This window comes from Lygodium microphyllum, chromosome 16 (genome assembly GCF_053477565.2).
Source record: "Lygodium microphyllum isolate KBCC chromosome 16, Lygodium_microphyllum_v1.1.10, whole genome shotgun sequence".
NCBI classification, from domain to species: domain Eukaryota; kingdom Viridiplantae; phylum Streptophyta; class Polypodiopsida; order Schizaeales; family Lygodiaceae; genus Lygodium; species Lygodium microphyllum.
This window is the reverse complement of record NC_141150.1, coordinates 13045414-13068011: the sequence shown is the minus strand read 5'-3', so window position 1 is coordinate 13068011 and position 22598 is coordinate 13045414. Positions and strand designations below refer to the sequence as shown.

The following is a 22598-nucleotide window of genomic DNA, read 5'->3' as shown; positions in this document are numbered from 1 at the left end:
ATAATATGAGCAATGTGATGCTTGCAAGAAATCTTGTCTACCATGCAAGATCTAAACATATTGAAGTACATTACGATTTCATCAAAGAAAAGGTACTAGCAGAGCAGATTGACTTGGTGCATGTGAAGATTGAAGACTAGGTAGCTGATATCTTTACCAAATCACTTGGTAAAGAAAAGTTCATCTATTTTAGGCCTACTTAGAGTATTGCAGATGGTTTGAGCTTGAGGGGGAGTGTTAGAAATCAAGCTCCACCCCGTCTCTCTTTATGTTTGTGTGACTTACCGACATTAGACAGTTGTACATGTGTGTGACATTCATAAGTCCGAACCTAACCATAGTTAGATGATGGTTAGTGAAACCTAGTGTAATACTCTCTCTTTCATTTAGTAGACTAAGTGAACGGAATAGTGAAGACCAGATAGCAACCAGGTAGCGGATATCTTTACCAAATCACTTGGTAAAGAAAAGTTCGTATATTTTAGGCGGCTACTTGGAGTATTGCAAATGGTTTGAGCTTGAGGGGGAGTGTTAGAAATCAAGATCCACCCCATCTCTCTTTATGTCTATGTGACTTACCGACATTAGCTGGAGACAATTGTACATGTGTGTGACATTAATAAGTCGGGACCTAACCATAGTTAGATGATGGTTAGTGAAACCTAGTGTAATACTCTCTCTTTCAGTTAGTAGACTAAGTGAATGGAATAGTGAAGAAGAAGAAGATGAGCTGAAGCTTATGATTATGCACCACTCTCTGTCTCTCCCTCTCTTCCAATATTAGATGGAATGATTTGCTCTTTGTCCATGTTGAGGTTGCTACTTGTAACTACCCTCACATTGAAGCTCGATGGCTCAATTGGGTGATCTTTGTTTTGGGTTGAAGGCCCTATTTTTGTGTTGATATCATCCAAAAGTTATGTCAACCGTAAGAGTTGTTCATGCTTATGATGACCTATGGGCTAGCATTTCTTCATTCTTGGGGGCTTTGGCACTGCCACTAGCACCACCACTTGTGCCACTAGTTCCACTACCACCACCACCACATTTGTGATCCATTTATGACCTCCATCATAATTTGGAAACCTTTTTTTATCCCATTATGACATTTAAAGAAAGTTCTTTTAATAGTTGATTGACTTATTATAGTACATACACATAAGTAAATCATCTCTCTCTCTCTCTCTCTCTCTCTCTCTCTCTCTCTCTCTCTCTCTCTCTCTCTCTCTCTCTCTCTCTCTCTCTCTCTCTCTCTCATATACACATTCATCTTCTATAAATTGATTCGCATACTTTCAAATAATTTTAATCCCTTTATGATAAAATTTTTAAAAATCTATTTTAATAACTGATACACTTGTTATAGTATATACACATAAGTAGATTTACTCTGTGTGTGTGTGTGTGTGTGTGTGTGTGTGTGTGTGTGTGTGTGTGTGTGTGTGTGTGTGTGTGTGTGTGTGTGTGTGTGTGTGTGTGTGTGTGTGTGTGTGTGTGTGTGTGTGTGTGTGTGTGTGTGTGTGTGTGCACGCGCATGTGCATGTAGGTGCGGGCGCGTGTGTGTATGTGCATGTGTGTGTGAAAGTGTGCAGGTGTGCATGTGCGTGCGTGCATGCATGTGTGCGTGCGTGCGTGCACATGCAATGTTTATAGCTTATTTGCTACGGTAGGTAGAAAGAATGGATGCCAATTGATAGAAAAACCATTGAATTCTAATAGCCTTTATAACCATAAGAAACCTATTCATTATGATGACAAAAGACATTCTGTGCCTGCTTATGTGTGCATGTCCCTAGTGTAATATCCCTCTGTAGGTAGGTCCTAGTCTGTCTGCACTCATCATCAAACCAAGCATTTTGCGGGGCTGCAACATGTAAAACCTTCACTACAAATCTAGTGACATCTTTCAGTGGTCCATGTTGGTCTAGTTGACTTAAGCCATCTCGTATTGCATCACTATAGATATGCGATGTTTGCTCTAGAAATTCATAATGTGGGAATGTGTGTGACTATGTGCATGCTTCTTGTCTCTAACTACATGCTAGAGTAAATTTTAATTTGCATGATCAGCCGCTATACTGATTAGCTTATCAGATATCTCAAAATCCTTAATTTTTGGAATTAATGCCAACGAGCCCATTACATAGTCCACCACACTGGCCCCTTTTTTTGTTGTTCCAACAAGTGAAAGCATCCACTCCGGCCATCTTAAAAGGCCATTGAATATAGCCAATCCATGGGCACTTCCCAAAGCCAACAAATGGGATCCATATGCTGTCACCTCCTTATCTTGAGATGTCCTAGCAAGCCCTAGTTCATCCAATGCCGATTCCTTAAAACATTTCATGCTCAATATCATAAAAGGTGGAGTACTCACTTCTTGTTCGAGCATTAAAGTCTCCCACCAGTAGTATGTCCCCAATACTTGCATATCTCATAATATCTTCATGTAGTACTTCAAAAGGTGATCCCTCCCTAGTAGCAAATGTTGAAGAGGCAAGTGGGAAGTAGCATACTGCAACATATAGATCCCTCCGGTGCCCTACACTTAGCTTTACCCATGTGTATCTAGCATGCAAATCTCGTGACACCACATGAACCATGTCTTGGAGGCTCTCACAATAAAGAATAGCCACCCCTCCTGACCCCCTGCTTCCTCCTGGTCTATGGGGTTGAGGTCTATATACACTCTCCCATTTTATCCCACAAGTGTCTCTGTATACATAGCCATATCTATCCCATGAAAAGTATCCTCAAAATAGCCTGCATCAAGTCTCATTGAACCATTACAATTCCAAAGGGACATCTTTAACATCTCATAGCCCTTGTATCGTCATTGTGAGCTCCGTTCTGCTATGATTACTCTACCATCTCTATACACATCATACTTGCCTTCTTTACATGCCTCCATCACATTTGGCATTCAAGCCCTTCTATGCTCTAACTGTGCGGGCGTGAGATCCTCATTGAGGTAAATATTTTCACCCTTCAAAGCGCGTGAGGATTTGACCTCTTTGGTCATTTGGATCACCTATCCTCCAAGCATCCATAATGCATGTCTCGTCTACACCCATCTTAGCACAAAGTGTTTTAGCATCCTCTTGGGGGTTTCCTTTTTTAGCCCACCCAACCACACGTACACGCAATGCACGGAGTTTTCTCTTTACTTCCTCCTCTAGTGTTGTGTTCATCATCTCTACATTGTTCTAAGGCACCCCTTTGTTTCTTTTGACTACCTCAATCCATTGTGCATTTTCCTTCACTGTTTGCTGAACATTTTCTACTTTCTTTTTTGAGCTCCCTCTACCACATTCACCCATGTGTGCATGTCTTTTTTTTAACTTCCACCTCTTTCTTTAATTCAGGGGCATCTAGCATTGCTGTTTGTGTATCCATCATGGACTTGTATGTCACTAATTCATTCTTACATGATTCTAACTGCCTTTTGAGTTCAGCAATCTCCATGTCCTTGGTTGTTATGCATGCATTTGTATCAAATTTCAATGCATCCATATCTGCTTTCCAAATGTCCCTTACCTTGTTCAAGTTATCTATCATATCCATTTGCAAGTCAGCCTTCATTTCTTTATATTTTGCATCATCCCAACCATTAGAGCATGATTTCCTATTTGCTTCTACAGCATCACTTAGTTCTTCCCTGAATGTCTTTTGAAATTTTCCATATACATCTTTTTGCTTTGTATCCATGTCATTCATGACTTTTTGTTGCATGTTGCCACACACCCTCATGCACGCTTTCAGGTTTGCATCCATTTTAGCATTCAATTCCTTTCCCCATGTTTCATGCATCGCATTCATGTCACTTGTCACCTTGTCAAACATTGGCATACATATTGCTGCAATCTCAACTCTTATGAGGGCTTTCATATCATCCAAACCAATCGTTGCAATCAGTCTTTGCATCTTTGTCCATCGCTTGGCACTTGTGGGAATGGCATTTTCCCGAGCTCTCCTTCTGTTTTGTCTATAGTGGAACTTTTCGTCCTTAATGGGGGTCTTGTACCGCCCTTCTAATGCAATGCCTCGTGTGGTTGGCCTAATTGGTTGTGTATCAAGTTCGGTCTCATGTCCACTGGTTTCTTTGTCAGTAGTCTCTGCCATCTCGTAGTCTAGGACGGCCCTTCCTAAACAATTGCCAATACCTCTATAGCTTCTAGGGTAGCTAGAGTCTCCCTATGCAGGGACGTGACTTTGCAGGACAATGACTGTCTCTCTACGCAGAGACGCGCCCCTACAGAGCAACGCCTTCACATCAGCACTCACGTCAGTGTCGTCAGAGCTCATGCCAAATACGTCAGCACATGTCTCTCACACGACCTATCAGCTCATGCCTACCTCTCTCGTCAAACTACCGTTCTAGCCAACATCACATAGCCTCACGTCAGCAATTCTCGCCAGCGTCCAGTCGGGCATGAAAAGAGAGAGAGAGAGAGAGAGAGAGAGAGAGAGAGAGAGAGAGAGAGAGAGAGAGAGAGAGAGAGAGAGAGAGAGAGAGAGAGAGAGAGAGAGAGAGAGAGAGAGAGAGAGAAGGAGAAGAAGAAGAAGAAGAAGAAGAGTGTATGTACTTCCAGCAACTTAGTTTGGCATGTATGGACAAGAATATCATAGAAGTCCATGTGCACCCATACCTTTGGATCATAAGTCCTTGAATGTCACCTTCAGTGCACGTTTCTAATACATACATAAGTACAAGTAGCCTATAGTCTTGTATGTTTCAAGGAAGACTTTTCTAGAAGTTTCACATGACTTATCATGAATTCTCATTCTGCATGACTCACATGTACACCCTTTCAATTATTATATATTGTTCTACCATCGAATACCAAATTGAAATAAAACTCGCTTCCTCACTCACTCACTCTCTCTCTCTCTCTCTCTCTCTCTCCATTGAGTGTTTTGAGAGAGAGAGAGAAAGAAAGAAAGAAAGAAAGTTATATTAACGTCTTCTAAAGACCAAAACTGGCCTATGAGACAAACTGTGATACAGCTGATGAGGTCCAGCTATCCAATTGAGTGTTTTGAGAGAGAGAGAGAGATTCTAGGAATGATAACTAAAAAATTTGCAAGATCTTTTGAAGTAATTCACTTTGTTCAAAAAGAGAGGTTGCATTATTGTGATGCTTAGCATAAAGAGTGCAGAAAATTTTAGCGAGCCAGTGAAGGGCCTTCCAAGGTTAAAGAGGTAAATTTCGCGGAGGAAGGGGAAAACTCCAAGCTTGTATACATACTATGATGACCTTGCACAAAAGAGAAGGAAAGATCATTGGGTACTTTGAGAATTCTAATACATATTTTATTAGACATATGTCAACCTGAAGGGAGTAACCCCCCATATGTGCTAATGCACATGATGCCAACAAACCCCAATGCCAAGCCCCCAAAGCAAAGGCCTTACCTTATGAACCCATGATACACACATCTTGTTAGAGAAGAATTAGACAAGCTTCATAAGGTAGGGTTTATCTACAAGGTTGTGCATATACACTAGATGTCACCCATAGTAGTGATACTCAAGAAGAATAGAAAGGTTTTGAGTGTCAACTATAAGAAGGTGATTATCCATTGTTGTATAGCAAGCACATGATTGGTAGACAAGGAAGTATCTACGTTTCTCAATGGGTTTTTTAGGCTATAATTGGGTGTAGGTCTATCCAAATGAGTGGCACAAGACAATCTTCGCCCAACCACAAAATGGAGGGATGTTCATATACATAATCATGCCCTTTAGATTGATGAATATGCAAGCTACTTTCCAATGCTTGATGTTCATAATATGCAACAACATGCTCCGCAAGTATCTCAAGTATCATGGATGACAGAGTACCTGGATGTACTAAGAGTAGTCTTTGAGTAGTGTAGGCAATAACTTTCACTCAATCCACTCAAATGCCAATTTTATGGGTGAGACATGGAGTCCTCTTGGGCCACATGGTATCCAAGAATAATATCACCATAGATATCATCAAAATTTGTGTCACCTTTGAATTACCACCACCCATAAAACCCAAGGGCATTCAGTGCTTCCTCAGCAACACAATTTCTTGTAGATGCTTTGTGTTTAATTACATAGCCATTGTGAGGCCCTTTTATAAGCTCTTGGTAAACTAGAAAAAATGAATAGAAGAGCGCCAAAGAGCATATCAACCCTAAAAAAGGCTTTGATTACTATACCTATTCTACGAGCCCTAGAATGGAAAGTGACATTACACATGTGCATTGATGCATCAAAGGTTGCAATCAAAGTGGTACTTTTCCAACCTGGTGAGAAAAACATGGACTTTTTTGTGAGTTTCGCTAGCATCCAACTCATGAAAATTAAGATAATTTATTCTGAAATAGAATAGGAAGGACTAGGTATAATGTCTGCACTAAATAAATTTTGTCATTATTTATTGCCACCCCCTTCACTTTTTTGTAGATCATCAAGCACTGTTGCATTTGGTGAACAAACCCTACACTGCTAGCCCAATAGTAAGATGGGTACTTCTATTGTTGGAATTTGACTTCAATGTGATCTTGAGAAAGCAAAAGAAACACCAGATTACCAATTACATGATCCCTGTACCAAATGAAGAAAAGGCAATTGGAATCAATGATGACCTTCTCGACTCCCACCACTTATTCATAGTACAACAAGAGGCCCAACTTTTAAAGGCCAATTTGACACCCTACTCATATTATAAAAATTCTTAAACATGGATTGCTTGAATGCCCAATAAAGAAATCTAGACTCACATGCCTCATTCTCAAGACTAGACCTAACCGATTGATTGTATGTCAATCATGTAGATTGAGACAAGACAATCCAGTAAGGAGATGCATATGTGAGCATGAATTCCAAAGACATGTTGTAAGAGGTATATGGTAGAGTAACAAGAGTCCATTTTGATGCCAATCCCATGACTCAAAAAGCGCTACAATCACAACTGTGGTGGCCAACCCTCTTCAAAGATGGAGCTCATTCTGTCAAACATTAAGATGAATGCAAATGCACCAAAGTGCCTATACAAAAAGACAAAATGGTGTTCACAACTATATTGGCTCATCAAACCTTTGAAAAATGGGAAATTGACTTCATGGGTTCAATCAACCTAGCAACACAATAGTCCCAAGCCTATTACATTATAGTTGCAATAACAAACTACATGACTAAATGGGCTAAAGCTAGAGCTACGTGTAAAATGACACTAGAATAGTGGTCTGGCCCCCCCTGTAGGAACAAGTCATATCAAGTTTTGGGTGTTCCATTGAAATAGTTAGAGTTGTGAAACACTTGCTTTCCATATTTGTGGTCATCCATCAAAAGTCATCTCCTTATTACTTGTAAGCGGAGGACTAGGGGAAGTGAACAAATAAGGCTTAAAATAATATTCCAACATTTTTTAAATTTTGAGTAAACTAGGATAATAAGCTCAGTGTTGCTCTCCAAGCGTACAAAACATCATATTAAATGGCTATGGATTAGTAGACACCATTTCCACCAACCTACAATACCGATGCCATAATGACCCTTGAGTTCATGATCCCTAGTCTACGAATAGTTACACAAAAGTGATGGGAAAGAAACAAAGCTCAAGCAGAGTACCTCACCAAATTGGAGCACCACACGGAGAGTAGGCTCTTTTCCACCCATGCAACGATTGTTGAGGAGGCCTATCAAAAGGCCAAATTCAACAATTATGTGCAAAAAAGAATGTTAGGTGAGGGGACTTAGTCATGTTATATTCACATAAGGGCCTCAAGCAAAAGATGAAGTTTACAGGCTTAGGACCCTACCAATTTTATGCGATCAACTAAATTGGGAATCAACAAAATCTGGCCCCTCTTTTGGGGATTTTTTTTTTGACATAGAAAATTGGCAATTGGCATATCATATAATGGCTATTTTCTTGGTATTGTGTGTTTGAGAAAATTGACTCTTATCAAAGATAAAAAAAGTTTCATACGATTATTATAATCAAAATATGACTTTTTAAGTCCATTTATATTTAGGTAATAAAAAATTTTTAAAAGAGGAATTTGATCACAAGTTAGGTGGAGAGAGAGAGAGAGAGAGAGAGAGAGAGAGAGAGAGGTCTTAGAACATAGAGGAAGGAGGTTTTGTAATTTTTTTATTTTAGAAAGGGGTGCTAGCACCCCCCCTTTTTGGCATAAAAATTTCTATACTCTCTCTCTCTTATGTGAGTGAGTGGGTGTGTTCAATGAACATGTTGACTCCAGTACCCTCACAAAAGGATCGGTACTTCAAAGATGGTGGTGTTCTTCTCTAGGGTATGAAGTGATTGTTCTAAGGTCTTTGTCATTCCCTCTACCCAGAGTTTGAAGGGTTTCTAGAGGATAGGACTACTCCTTAATAATATTCCAATGACAATTGTCAGGTTGTTTAAAGCTAGTGTTACATTGACACCAAAGATAATGTTGTTCTTCTCTAGGGTATGAAGTGATTGCTCTCAGGGTTTTGTCATCCCCTCTACCTAGAGTTTGAGGATTTTCTAGAGGTTAGAACTACATAATAGCATTTTAATGACATTGTCACATTGGTTGAGGCTAGCGTGGTGATGATAATAGGCTCCACTTCATTATACTAGAACCAATCACTTCTTTCCTTGTGACTTTGTCTTAGTTTCAACTCACTTTATGTTTAATTGGATCCGAAATCGATCGTGTGCTAGATAATTCTACTGCACTCACACCATATGTGGCTTCTTGATCTTACTGTTTCACTTGGGCCTCTTGTACCTATTCCTTAGATTTGTCAATTACCTCAAGTTGGTAGTCAATGTTTGGGTATCCTCCTATTTTTGTTGTGGTGATCCTCTATGTGTGAGCAGCCACAAAGCCACAGTTGGACTTTCTCCACTTGATGTAGTGTTCTTGGTCAGTACTGTGGTAAGCCCCTCACTTTGCAATGTTAGCTTGGTTGTAGCTTGCTTAATATGAGACCACATGATGGCATTCGTAGGGATGGGCATGGTATCCTTGTCCATTATCATTTCTACACCAAAGATACTAAGAGGTACTTACAGGACTATTGTCTTACTCGTGCTAGCTTTCTATTTGTAACAATCCAAGTACATATGAGTTATGCCACATTTAGGGCATTTTTGGTCCTCCCAATTGTTCTTAGGTGATTCTAGCTTCTATGGGCACTATCTAGATGCATGTCGAGGCTACCCATAGTTCCAACACTCGATGGTTTCCTTGGGATGAATTGTACCTCTTTCTCATACATGCTCTAACACCATGAGAAGCATAGGCCCATAGTTACTAAAGACAGCATTGCCCTCCTTGTCAAATGTGACATAGTGTCTTGTACACTTCTCAAGTAGTTCTATATAATGCACAATGGCATCAATTGGAGGGAGAGTGATGCTTGGATTGAGGTCTAAGTATGCTAGAAGGGTTCATTTTGGCCCTTTGTGACACTAGCTTTTGTTTACTTGGTGTGCTAGCAAAGCTAGTTACTAAGGCCTTGGATAATAGGATCCCCTATTCTTCTTGTTGTCGATATGCATTGTTCACGCAAGGATTTGGATAGGGTAGACTTCTCGGTGCTCTACAATAGGGTGAGTGATACTTGGATTGAGGTCTCACTATGCTAGAAGGCTTTATTTCTAGCCCTTTGTGACACTAGCTTTTGTTCATTAGGCGCTAACAAAGCTAGTTATATTGAGGCCTTAGATAATAGGATCCCCTATTCTTCTTGTTGCCGATATGCATTGTTCCCACAAAGATTTAGATAGGGTAGACTTCTCGGAGCTCTACAATAAGCTCGCACATGCTAAAGCATCCACAATTTTTTTAAACAATCATGGGGGCTTAGAATACTTAAGACGATAGATTGTCAACTCCACAATGTATACATTGAATATTTCGATGGTACAACCATGGTTGCTTCATGATATCCATAAGCTTGGATATCTCCACTTGTTAACTACTTCAAAGTCCAAGTAGGTGTTTGGTCGTGCTAAGTTCTGATCTACTCCTTGTGGATGTAACACGGTCTCCTACCATTTCTCTCATATTTGTTTTTCTCTCAGTGCAGGTCACTAATGTGCATTGCCTCATCAAGTAGACTATTGATATTGGATCTATGCAACATAGAATTGCTAGCCATTGCTTCATAGATTTTTTCATCTCAAATACCCTTGACAAAAGCCTTCTGAATGGCCTTGACATTTGATCTCTCTCCAACAACGATTATTTTAAATATGCTTCAAACGTTGGAGACATATTCTTGGGTATGCTCTCCCTCCTATTGCTCCAGGTTCATCAACCGTATGATGAGGTTACTTGCATATCTAGCCTTTATAAATAAAAAAATGAACAGATCTTTACTAGTAGAGAATTAGAATTTCTCACTCGCATCCAACCTAGTGAACCACATTCTTCCCTTATTGTCAAGGCATAGCCCAAAGGCTTTTGCCCTCTTCGAATGTACAGTGAGATTGTTAACTGCACATACTTGTTCAAATTACTGTACAAAGATGTAGGTGTCATCCCCCACTCTATATGTGTCTAGTTGTTTGGCTATCAAGGAAATTTCCGGTCACTCCTTTCTCATAAGCAACATGTTGGCCATGAGTTCCAACATGTAGATCCTTTTAGTTGTCCAACAACTTCCTCTTTAGAAGCTTGATGACCGAGTCATTCGAAGATCGTACAAGAACGATACTAAGTATTAACCTTCTTATGTTAATTATAGATCCATGAGTTTGTCAAGTGTATCCTTGCTTTGATCAACTAGTATTTGGAAATGTTGTTCTAGATCCTACTCAATTAGTTAGCTAGGGTCTTTTTCAATTGTAGTATGAAAGCTATCCAAGGATTCGCTCAAAAGGGACACAAACTTAAGTGCGAGCTTTGCTTCCCTCAAGCTATCTTTATAAGTTGTTTGACTCTTGCAAAAGTTCAAGGTTCCCTAGCTATTCGATGAGTGAATGCACTTACATTATATTGGTCCTTACTTGCCCAAGTTCTTTTGGCATGTTAATCACTTACCTATTCTTGCGTTGTGTGATAACTTCAAGCTTTGTTGTTCTGCTTCCTCCTTTAGTTGGTTGTTGAATGGATTTCAAAGTACTCAACAATTCAAACCACTTTTAAATTTCAAGTTCAATACTCTATCACATGCACTCATTCTCAAACAAGCTTTTGTCTTTCCAAACAATGTATGCTTAAATGTTCAAGCAATTCCTTGAATACAAATCTCTTTCTTAAGGTTCCCACACCACAAGTAGTCTCCAATGTATACAAGCTTGACATGATGAGGGAGTATTGGATTCTAGGTGCACACAAGAATGTCCTAACCCTAATCCCCTAGGGATGGAAACCTAGCCATAGGATTTTCTATGCAAGACAATGCACATATGGATGCAACCTAAATGGCTACGATGGATTAATGTGCAATCCTAGTTGAACGCAAACGACTCAATTTAACCTAAGAGAACCATAAAGACTATAATTGGTGTGACAATATCCATACGTGCATCTAAGTGTGTTCACGATGCAACCCAAATCTTGGAGTTTCTAAGGATTCCTAAGCAAGATTATTGATACCTTGCTATGGTTTTAGGTCTAGAGGATAACCTAGAGGTATGGTGCATGTCTAACTCGATTGATTACAGTGAGTGTGTCCTTTCCTAGTTTAATGTGGGAGATTGAAGTCAAAGTGCAAGGTGCCTAACCAGGTTCTATGTGCCAAGTTAGAGCGGCTCTGGGTGAACGTGTATACCCCTATACCCTTATGACTTAGGGTCCTTAGGCTATGATTAAGTATGACCTAAGTTGGTGCGAGTATACTTTTCCTGAGTGCACTTAGACAAGCATTTGTTAGAACTCGAGAGGGAATTTAAATCTAAAAAGGTATTGATCGCATTTACCAACCAACCTCAGATGGTGTTGAGGATCAAGGGCAAAGATACGAGGTCTTAGTAATGAGACATAAACACACAATATTTTCCTGTAGATTGAAGTCAATGGAGTTCAAACTACGAATTTTAAGGGAAAAAGGGCATCCTCAAGTTGAGGATTTGATAGATGGATGTGTTTGTCTTTACATATGAGAAGACTACAAAATGTTTTTCTAAGCATTATCTCAACATACTATGAAGATTTTACTCCCCTTTTGATGGATAGACTAAATCGACAAGGGTACTTCATGGCTATCGTCATATACTACATGGTTATATCTAGACATGCACAGCAGGTAAGAGGTATTTCTACACTTACACAGCAATATAAGACCCTTACATGCACTATGTTTTTACGATGCAAAACCAACTTCTTGGCCATTTATTTTGTTTTTATGAGCCCCTACTATGGACTTGAAAGAGTTACTCGTGCTTATTTTAATCATCAAAACAGACATTTTTGTCTTATCAAGTTGCCAAATCTGTGTCAAGCTTTTACTGTGATAAAATCATGAAGTGAACATACCGCTTTGTTTCAAATAAAATACTGCTTTTCCTTTAAAGTACAATGACATTTAAAGAAATTCCTTCAATCTGCTTATTTCCTCAACATACATCCAGGTTGTGAGACCGAAAGATAAGATGTTATGTATAATACAAACAAAAGAAGTTTGTAAGCTTGAGGCTTTAACACAGCAAGCGCACAAGCTCAATACTCGGTGATGGCCTTTTTCTAGCATTTTTTCAAGAATTAGTTCTCTGACAGGAAAGCCTAGGTTCTTGCATTGGATATGCCGTGCACTTAAAAAACCAACTTGATTGACATCGCCTACATTTTGCTGCTGAAGTCCCTACTTACATGCCTATGGCGCCAATCGCTGCATAGACCATGTCTGCTGATCGTTCCCCTCCAATGTGAATCGTAGCCTGAAAATAGGAGCTTCAAGCTTTGGGAAAAACAAGGAGCAAAGAAGGAACTTTTATCCAAATAGTAACGGAGGAGGACAAAACATTAATAAACGTATAAGAAAGACATGGGAGTCTAGTCTCATACAAACCTGTCATGAAGACGGGACTCCCTACCCTGCCAAAACTCTATGGCTTCAGGTCGTAGCCTGAAGCCACCCCACCATTCAGGTCTAGGTATATAGCTCCTGAAGTCAAACAAGGACAAGAATGAAGTGTGAAAGCTTCCTTCAAACAGCCAAAAGCCACCTTCTGAGCTGAAACTGATCATAAGAAATGTGATAGCAACCCACCCATCAGCATATTTTTCACATATTTCTCTGTACCGTTCATCAAGTACTTCTCTGTTTGGCAACACCTGACTCTGGAAAGCAGCACAAAAAATCAGAGGCAAATCTTTCAACAACTGACCTGTGAGCTCACAAACATCATCATCAAATCAGATCACAAAATTTAACTTGGTTTTGCATTCACCTGTGGGCTCACAATTGCTCCAATCTGACTCCCCCGTGGACGACTGTGAAAGTATTCTTCAGTTTCCTCATCTGAAACTTTCTCTACACATCCTTCAATTCGAACCTTGCCATGCGTTCCACATGGAAAAACAGAAGTTTCAGCTTTTTGTAGGAACGTGGGAAGGTGCAACTTTAATTCATGCAAGGATTTTTCTAAACTCACAAAGGGAACCCTACTGTTCAATACTTCGGCTTAAATCACTACTTTGAGCAAAACCATACGCACACATGAAGTGATAAGTTCAGGTATGCTAAACAAATGTGTGGAAATTAAGTTAGTTAAGAACGTGATAACAAAAAGGGCTAAAAAAGGACACTCCTCACACCTCCAACTTTCAGCCAGGCAACCGGAACACCAATATCTGGACACGAAATCCTGTCAAACACCATGTCTTTTGATGTCAAAATTTTTGCTCATGATGCTCACCAAGGATGCATGGGATAAGCTTGCTTCGTTTTATCAAGTGTGCAATGAGACTCGTGTAGCCTACTTCCACAAATAGCTTGAGATTACATTGTCGAGTAGCTTGCAAATATTTATGAGATAATTCCTAATGCCTCTCCTGTTTCTACAATCTTGGACGGCCTACTTGACACTTATCAAAGTTTCACCACTATGCTTCGCTTACTTGCAAAAGGAGATGTTGATACATACACATTTGATGCATTGGTGCTGCTGTTATTGCAAGAAGAACAGTCATTGGTGAATCACTATAACATAAGTATGGAAAATTGAGCATTTGCACCCAGTCATAGGAACAAAGGGAAGTCATGGTAGCCATCAAACTCAATGGGTAAAGCCAAATCAACTTCTTCCACGGACTCTTCAAGCACCAAGGATAAGGATACCAAGAAGAAAAAATTCAATTATTGCAAGAAAAAGAGGTATCTTATGGAGGAATATAGAAAAAGGATTGCAATTGAGAAAAGAAAGCAATCGAGCATGGCTGTTGCTCAAAATTCAGCAAGTGCGAAGGATATAACAGCACATTTAGCAAGTTTGGATCTTAGTCAATATTATGATTCTATTGTGCGTTGTTTGTATCATCCTTCTTCACATGCACATGCCTTATTAGTGGCTGAAAACAGTAATAGATAGTATTTTGACAGTGGTGCCTCCAAGTACATAATATCCTTTCGTGACTTGTTTGTATCATATCCAATTGTGTAAAAGGGGGTGTCAATTGTATGTGCAAATCATGCTTCTTGAATCTTATGCAATTCAGGGCATTGGACAAATTCCCATTATTGCAGTTGATGGGAAAACTATCATGTTTGAAAAGGTTTTGTATGTGCCTAGCATAAAGAAAAACTTACTTCTAGCTTTAGCCATTGAATGTGCTAGTTTTGTGGTTAAATTGCACGAGGATCGATATAGTGTCTATGACTATAGTAATAGGGATGCCCTCTTTGTCACTTGTACTTTATACAATGGCATGTATCGCCTTGATCTATTTGAGAGAAGAGCATCAAAGAATTTGTTACATGTTAATACCACCATTATGGATGACACTGAATAATAGCATACTCGATTTAAAGCACCTACATATAATGTATGTGAGAGTTGTGTACTTAGCAAAATGCATCTGTGCTTTCTTCTGCTTTCAATAACTTAGAATTACACTCTACATCTGCATCCAGCTAGTACCTTTTCTTTCTCATCACCACATATTAGCTATCCATGGGTTAATGCCACTCTGCATCCTCATACATTGTTAGCAAGAATTCCACTTTTTAACACCCTGTCTTGCACACCCACAAGTGAACATATTTGTCTAGACTCTATCTTGGGACCGCTCTAATGGGAATCTCTCTCACCACCCCCGAACATTGACCCCCCCCCCTCCCCCCCCCCCGTCCATCAACCTCTCTCACGTAGGGATTTCCATTGTCTCCCTATGGTGTGCCATCAATCACTCCATGGGTCACTCCCATGCAAAGATCACCAAACTTTGTCTATAGTGTTCCCATCCCTCCTCCTTGGACTACACATGCTGCTACCATGCCTATGCCCAATCAACCCATATTCACTTTTGGATCCACACTATACACATCCCGCATGCATGGTGGGCCCTTTGGGATTAATTTCCAAGTGTACTCCACTCCACTACCCTACCCACCCTATTTCTCATTCAGCACTCCCACTCATGTTACTACGGCCAAGAATGTCTTTTTTTTAACGGGTCAAATTTCACCTCACTTTATGCAACAAGTGCTTTAATCTCAAGGTCATTGGGACCTAATCATTGGTCTAGATCCTACACCACACCCTTAACTCACCTTGATCACATCTGTCAATGAAGATCACAAATGTCTCAACCAATATTGAGTTAATGCAAGGATTGCTTCCTAAATTCCATTCTCAATTTCAGCATTGTCCCCTCGCATCTGACTGGAGTCCATCTCCTTGACTACTATGCAATGAGAGACTAAACCTGACATATCCATCTCAACTTCGAATTTCAAGAGTTTTCTACGTTATTTGCTGAATTTGCCACTACTAATGCTAGGTTAGGATTCAGCGACACACACACAAATACTCTCTCTCTCATAGCCAACAAGTGATCAACAAGAGAAGAAAGTGTTGGAATGTCACATCCACCATCTGAGAATGATATGAAAGTAGAATCCCTAAGGTACTAAGTATCACACCCACTAGCAAGTATTTATACAAGGAAAAAACTCTTCTCTAACTAGAGGTAACAAGTGCATATGGATAAGGGAGCATTTACACCAAAACTTCCGGGGAACATGATAAGCTTAACAAACACCCCTCAAGTGAATGATGTGAATGTATACAAGGAATAGGCAAATCAATCCCTAAATGGTATCAAGCCTAGAGCCTTGCGAAAGGCTTCAAATCTTTCTCTAGAGAGAGCTTTTGCAAATGCATCTACTAGGTTGTCCTGTATATGGAGATGAACCAAGTCAATCTCCCTGCATGGAGCCTCTCTCTATCATAATGATAATGCACCTCAATGTACTTAGTGCGAGCATAAAAAACTCGATTCCTCGTAGTTGCCATTGCACTCTAGCTATCAATATTGATAGGAGTGGGTGACTGTTGTCCTACACTAAGATTGACCAAAAGGCATTTAAGCCAACACATTCCAATGTAGCTATAAATGTTGCACAAGTTATAATTTATGATAAGCAAGCATAGATCCATATTTGGAAAATAAAGCACAATGCATTTTGCAAAATACACAACTTTAACATACATAGTGAGTAGGTGCTTTTAATGGAGGGAGATCAAGCACAATGCATTTTGCCAAGTACACAAATTTCACATACATTATGAGTAGGTGCTTTTAATGGAGGAAGATCAAGCACCATATTTTTGCTTTGTAGGCAAAGCAAATTGAGATGACCAAATTGAGCATGCCATAACTTAGTGTCATCCACAATGGTGGCATAAGCATGTAATGCATCCTCTGATGCTCTCCTCTTTTATAAATCAAGTTGATAATGGCCATTGTACAATGTACCAATGACAATGAGAGCATCCCCATCACTACAATCATATATACTACATTGATCCATGTGGAATTTAACCATAAAACTAGCACATGCAATGGCTAAAACTTAAAGCAAATTTTCTTTATGTCTAGTACATAGAAGACCTTTCCAGGCATGATAGTTTTTCCATCTACTATAATAATAATAATCTCTCCAATGCCTTGAATTGCATACGAAGAATTATTTGCACATATAACAAATCTCCCTTTTATACATTTGCATATGATGCAAACAAGTCACTAAAGGACATTATGTGCTTGAAAGCTGTGATATCAAAATACCATGTGCTATGATTTTCAACCACTGATAGACTATGTTCGTATGAAGAACAATCATATATGCAACACATGACAAAAGCATAAGATTGACCAATGTCCCCCAAGCTTGCTAAATGTGTTGTTGCATCCTTTGCAATCGTTGAATTTCCAACAATACTCACGCCCGATTTGTTTCCTCTTTTTCACTTGCTATCCTCTTTCCACATTCTTTAATAACATGCCCCTTTTTTCTACAAAAATTGCATCTCTTTTTCTTGGCACCCTCATCTGGTTCTTGAAGAGTCCCTGGAAGAAGTTGGTTTGCCTTTACCCTTTGAGTTTCAGGGCTCGACTTCCCTTTGTTCCTATGGCTAGCTGCAAACACTTGATTTTCCATACTTATGTTAGAACGATTCACCAGTGATTGCTCTTCTTGCAACACGAGCCTCATTGCACACATGATACAAAGGAGTAAGCTTATCCCAAGAATCCTTGGTTGTTGTGCACGGCTAAATATGCGGGATAACATGTCTCTTGTATGAGAGTGCAATCAAAGCATGAGCTTCAGTAACACACCCATCCCATCCCAATTGATCTACAGTGGGAGGTGCAGCAAGAGTTGGAGCGGAAGATCCACTAGTAACAATGGATGAGCTCGATGAACCTATAGCATTCTATGTAACCATGTCTGCAGGCCTAACCTTTGTACCACATACATGATCCCAAAGATGCTTGGCAACTAGAACATGCTCCATCATGTATGTCCACATGGGATAATTAGTGCCATCCAATTTATCAGAGTTCCCAAACATATCAAAAAAATCATGTTGCCTTGCCATTTCTTGCTGTGAATTGCTGGTATATGTGTCTAGCTTCTGTCCAAAGTACAAATACAAGGGCAGCACAGAAATAAGGCAAAGAAAAGGCCAACAAACTTATAATTTTTCACAAAATGGATGACGGAGAGGAAGAATTTGCAGCTAAAATGGCTCCAATGTCCATGAATATCGATGTAGGAGGGATAATTGGCATGAATGTCGATGAATTTGAAGAAATTTCACAAAAGCTCCAAATCAAGTTAGCGAAACTTTGTGAAATTTGAGCTCGAGTGTGAAAAGCCCCATACTTTTGGTGCATAATCGGATAATTTTGTTGGGCACCAAACACAAAATTCCCAAAAAATTGGTGAAATTTGGGGTTTTTAGGCAAAAGTCCCAAAACTTTTGAAGAAATTTGGCAGAAATTGATGCTTGTTGCAAAATCCCCAAAAAATTGTGCCTAGATGGAGGCTTGTGCACAAACATACGTCAAGGGAGATTTAAGTTATTGGTAATTAAGGTTGGATATTAATTTTAAAAGATGTGTCTGGACAGAATTGTCAATGAAGAACGATTAAGTGCGGGTCAAAGGTGGAATCTGAGGTGGCAGGGACTAACGAATGGGGCCAGCCCAATCTGTCGGGCAAGAAACGGGGCTGCTCGCATGCAGGTCAGCGCAAAGGCTGTTGGGGGTGCGCAGGGCACACAGGGGCTGTGACGTAACAGTCAGGGCCATGAAGGCAGTTTTTGACTGAACATACACAGCATGGGATTGTTGGCAGCAAATCATCACACATGCAGCAATAGGCGACGTGGCTGTGCAATGCATGAACTTGTTGCGAGGCAACCAAGCCTGCAAACTAAACAAGCTGATGATGACAGGTTTGGAGCAGATGTGAACAGGTTCCAGCTGTTGGGAGCTGACGAGCACATGGTGAGTGATACCAAACAATAGGCGACCAATCTGAAAGATAGACCTGAAGCAAACATACAGCCCATTGAACCTGGAGCAGCAACTGGTATGCAAGAGAGTAACTGAGTGCAAGGCTCAATGGTGGTAGTGACAACGGCATCTAAGAAGAGGTATAGCTCTCATACCACTGTTAGGTTAGGATTCAGCAGCACATGCACAAACACACTCACAATGAACAAGTGAACAACAAGAGAGGAGTGCTAGAATGTCACATCCACTATGTGAGAAAGATCTGAAACTACAATCCCTAAGGTACTAGTACCACACCCACTAACAGGTGTTCACACAGGGAAAAAACCCTTCTCCAGCTAGAAGGTAAAAAGTGCTCGTGGATAAGGGAGAGTTCACACCAGAACTTAACACGATAAGTGTAACAATAAAGTGATCCCTGTAGTACATCTTTGGTGGAAGAGGCTGCTGGGGTGAAATTCATGTGTGCTTTATTTATAACTAATAAAGGTCCTGTCACATGACCAAGTTCTTGTTAGTGTGGAGAGGTGTGTGACGGGGGATTCAAGATCATAGTTAAAGGGGGGGAGGTAGTCCATGTCAATCCCATATCCTATGAGCCATTGTTGAACCTATGCTTACCATGAAATCACATGTCCTACTTGAGCTAGCTCTAAGAGGCCTTGAAGGTTCTCATAGGCAGCCTATCTATATGCATGTCGCGTACTCTATATGAAGCTGATGGTTTGAAAAACGGCATCTATTATCATGGGGGGTGCAGCAAACTCAACTCTAATAATCTCATGCGCTACAAATGGTTTGTTGCGGATCATCCATGAAAGCATGACCTATGGTCTCTCAATCTGTGTCCATAGGTATGAAGCCAGGCCGGGGGTCTGGATAGGTGCACCATAACATCATGGCTGGCATGACCAATGTGTTGAATAGGCACCTTCGTATGCAAGGCTCCTAGGAGTATGCCTAGTGGCATGCTCTCTCCATCATGACCAATGTTGCATATCCTTGAGTGAGTGAGTCACTGGTTGCCTATGCTATGGTGAATCTCTTGGCCAATGCAATGAACATGACCCCTAAGTAGACATACGAGTCCACAATCTCCAATTGTCCTAGCCCTAGGGTGAATGATCTCCTCCTCACTGGGGCTGATGTGTGGAAAATCAAGATCTAGGTCTTCCCAAGATTAACCATTAATCCACACTATGTGCAAAAGTCATGAAGGGCATGGAGATGCCGCAATAGACCCTCCTGTGACTCAGAGACCAAAACAATATCATCAGCATTAAGCATAATAAAGACTAATGAACCTGCCATCTCCACCCCATCACCTCCTCCTCCTCATGCGATATATCTTCTATCTCATCGATGTAGAGTCCAAAAAGTGTAGGGGAGAGGGGACATCCCTACTTCACTCCAATGGTCCTAGAGACCATGTCTAAAAGTCCTCCCAAGCATCTCACCCTTCCTACCACCATCTCATATAGTGCATAGATGCCCCAAATCATGTCCGATAGGATCCCCAATGTTTGCAGCCTCTATAGTAGTCTATCTCGAGGAATTGTGTCAAAGGCTTTGTAGAAATCCACAAAGAAGCAATAGTGTCTCTGCTTCCACACTTTAGCCTGCTCAACCATGCCCCTCAAGGTGAAGATGTGGTCAAGTGTAGAGAACCTCCATCTAAATCCAGCCCGTCCTGAGACCCTCAATCTCCCTCTCTCTACCTATCTGGTCAACTCCGCCTCCATCACTACTCCATATATCTTGGCCAATGTATGACCCACCATGATCGTCCTGTAATTACCAAAATCTAAGGGATCTCTCAATATATGGATAGACACAATGGTATGTATGGTCCATTCATCTGGGAAACCCTCCGCTAGAGTCTTGTTGAACATAAGAGCAAGGAGAGGAGCCAAAGTGTCCATTGCATAAATGAAGTGCTCAACCTATGTACATGTGTGGCCCATGGATTGTCCATGTTGTAGGTGCACTATTGCTCTCCTCACCATATCATGTGTGAAGAAGGTAGATGTGGTAGGGCCAAGCTCTCGTGGGTAAGAAATTGGTCATTGGTGTGGTACATCATATAGTCCCTCTACATAGGAGTACCATGTCTCTAAGTCATTGATGGGTGTGGGGCAACATGGTTCCCATAGTCTATGCTTGTTGTGGCTATATCTCTACTCATGAATAAATGATATAAATCCCAATACTGTAACTCCTCATACACCCACCGGTTACGGCAAGTCAAGGTCCTCAACTGCCTACATGCCTCCCTTCTATGATACACCCTAGCCGTCTCTAGATCCGGAGCTATCTATAAAGCTCCCTACCCTCCTCATCCTACCATCTATTCTAGGGCATGATCCCAAGATTTGTGAGTTTGCTAGTGTGTGTAGAGTGTGGGAACCTTTGGAGAGCAACTAAGTTAGGATGGAGGTGAGTTGGGAGGTAGTATGCTCGAACTGTGTAAGCCCATCATAGACACGATGGCTATAAATGCCGGCTAGCTCGTGCATGAAACAGAAAGTGGTTGGTTGGGTGTCGGCAGGAGCTAGCGCCTAAGCGCATGGGGAGGTGGATAAGATGAGAGATAAATATGTATGATCTGCTCCAATTGGGCAAGAGGGGATGGTGAAGGATCTAATGAGTTCCATCGTCTCAATGGAACCTAGTATATAATCCACCATACTAGAGCCAGTGGATTGGAAACAAGTTAGTGCTCCACATCCAAGCCATTTTCTCATCCGGTTAAAACTTAAAAATAAGGAGATGGTGCCACGACCCTAGCTCTAGCAAGTGTTGGCCATAAGGAGTACTATCTCCCCATGTATCAACTCATACATTGTTTGTGCCTACCTCCTCTACCTCCGTCACCTATAGTTGCACTAGATCCTCAAAGTCATATGTGTCACACTCCTTGCTCTACATCCTCAAAGTCATATCTCGTCTGAGAGGTCTGTGAAAGGGGACTCTCCTCCTCCATCTCCCTCTCTTGCTACTAGGACTCTTCGATAGCATATCTCGACCCCTGTGGGGGAAAGTAACACCAAGCAATGTATACCATCCGGTCGCAAGAGATCTCCACTTTGACCCACATGTATCAGGCATCACGGTCCCCTCTAGGTAGTCCTCACATGTATGGACTCCCAAATATATCCATGTACTCTAGGTAGTCCCCTCTCAAGGCTCTAATGTGTCTTAGTGACTAGAATCAGCTCATGCTTCTCCATCACCTCCTCCATCCTCCCTAGGCGTGTCCATAGTGAGCCGTTACAATTCCATATTGTCATCTGTATCTCTAATGTGGCTGTCTCATAGGCTACGCATCCCTATACAACTCCCTTGCCCATCAATGATGACTTGGCCATCTCTAAACACAACCTTCTTTCCATCTTTCCTAGCTTTGGTTATTTTGGACATACTCGTGCACCTATGCTCCACCTGCATCTAGGTAAGGTCATCATCCAAGTAGATGAGATCACTTGGGAGTTCGTGCAATATAGCCTTTTTCTTCATGAAGGTCATCCTCTCCATCTCATCCCGAAACCTCAAGATGAGTCTACACTTTTACACTTCTTTCCCAACTTTCTAGGCTTCGGTAAAGGAGAGAGCATCTTCCTCTCTGTATCTGAGGCATATGTAGAGAT

General features: G+C 40.8%; 1 protein-coding gene and 1 pseudogene across 2 annotated transcripts in view; both read right to left on the bottom strand.

The window, feature by feature from the left end:
• Positions 1-12452: 12452 nt before the first annotated feature.
• Positions 12453-22598, bottom strand: part of LOC148022542 (pyridoxin (pyrodoxamine) 5'-phosphate oxidase) — a 103173-nt gene continuing 93027 nt past the window's right edge. Inside the window, exons 12-15 of one of the 2 annotated variants that reach the window (XM_087695488.1) lie at positions 13374-13478; positions 13193-13263; positions 12992-13087; positions 12453-12880 (exon numbers count right to left, since the gene is read on the bottom strand). In XM_087695488.1, the coding sequence (XP_087551614.1) occupies positions 12763-12880; positions 12992-13087; positions 13193-13263; positions 13374-13478 (390 nt within the window). In that variant the 3' untranslated portion in view covers positions 12453-12762. The remainder of the gene's footprint in view (positions 12881-12991; positions 13088-13192; positions 13264-13373; positions 13479-22598) is intronic. The other variant, XM_087695489.1, reaches the window with a different exon arrangement.
• On the bottom strand, positions 15283-21312 carry LOC148022543 (uncharacterized; annotated as a pseudogene).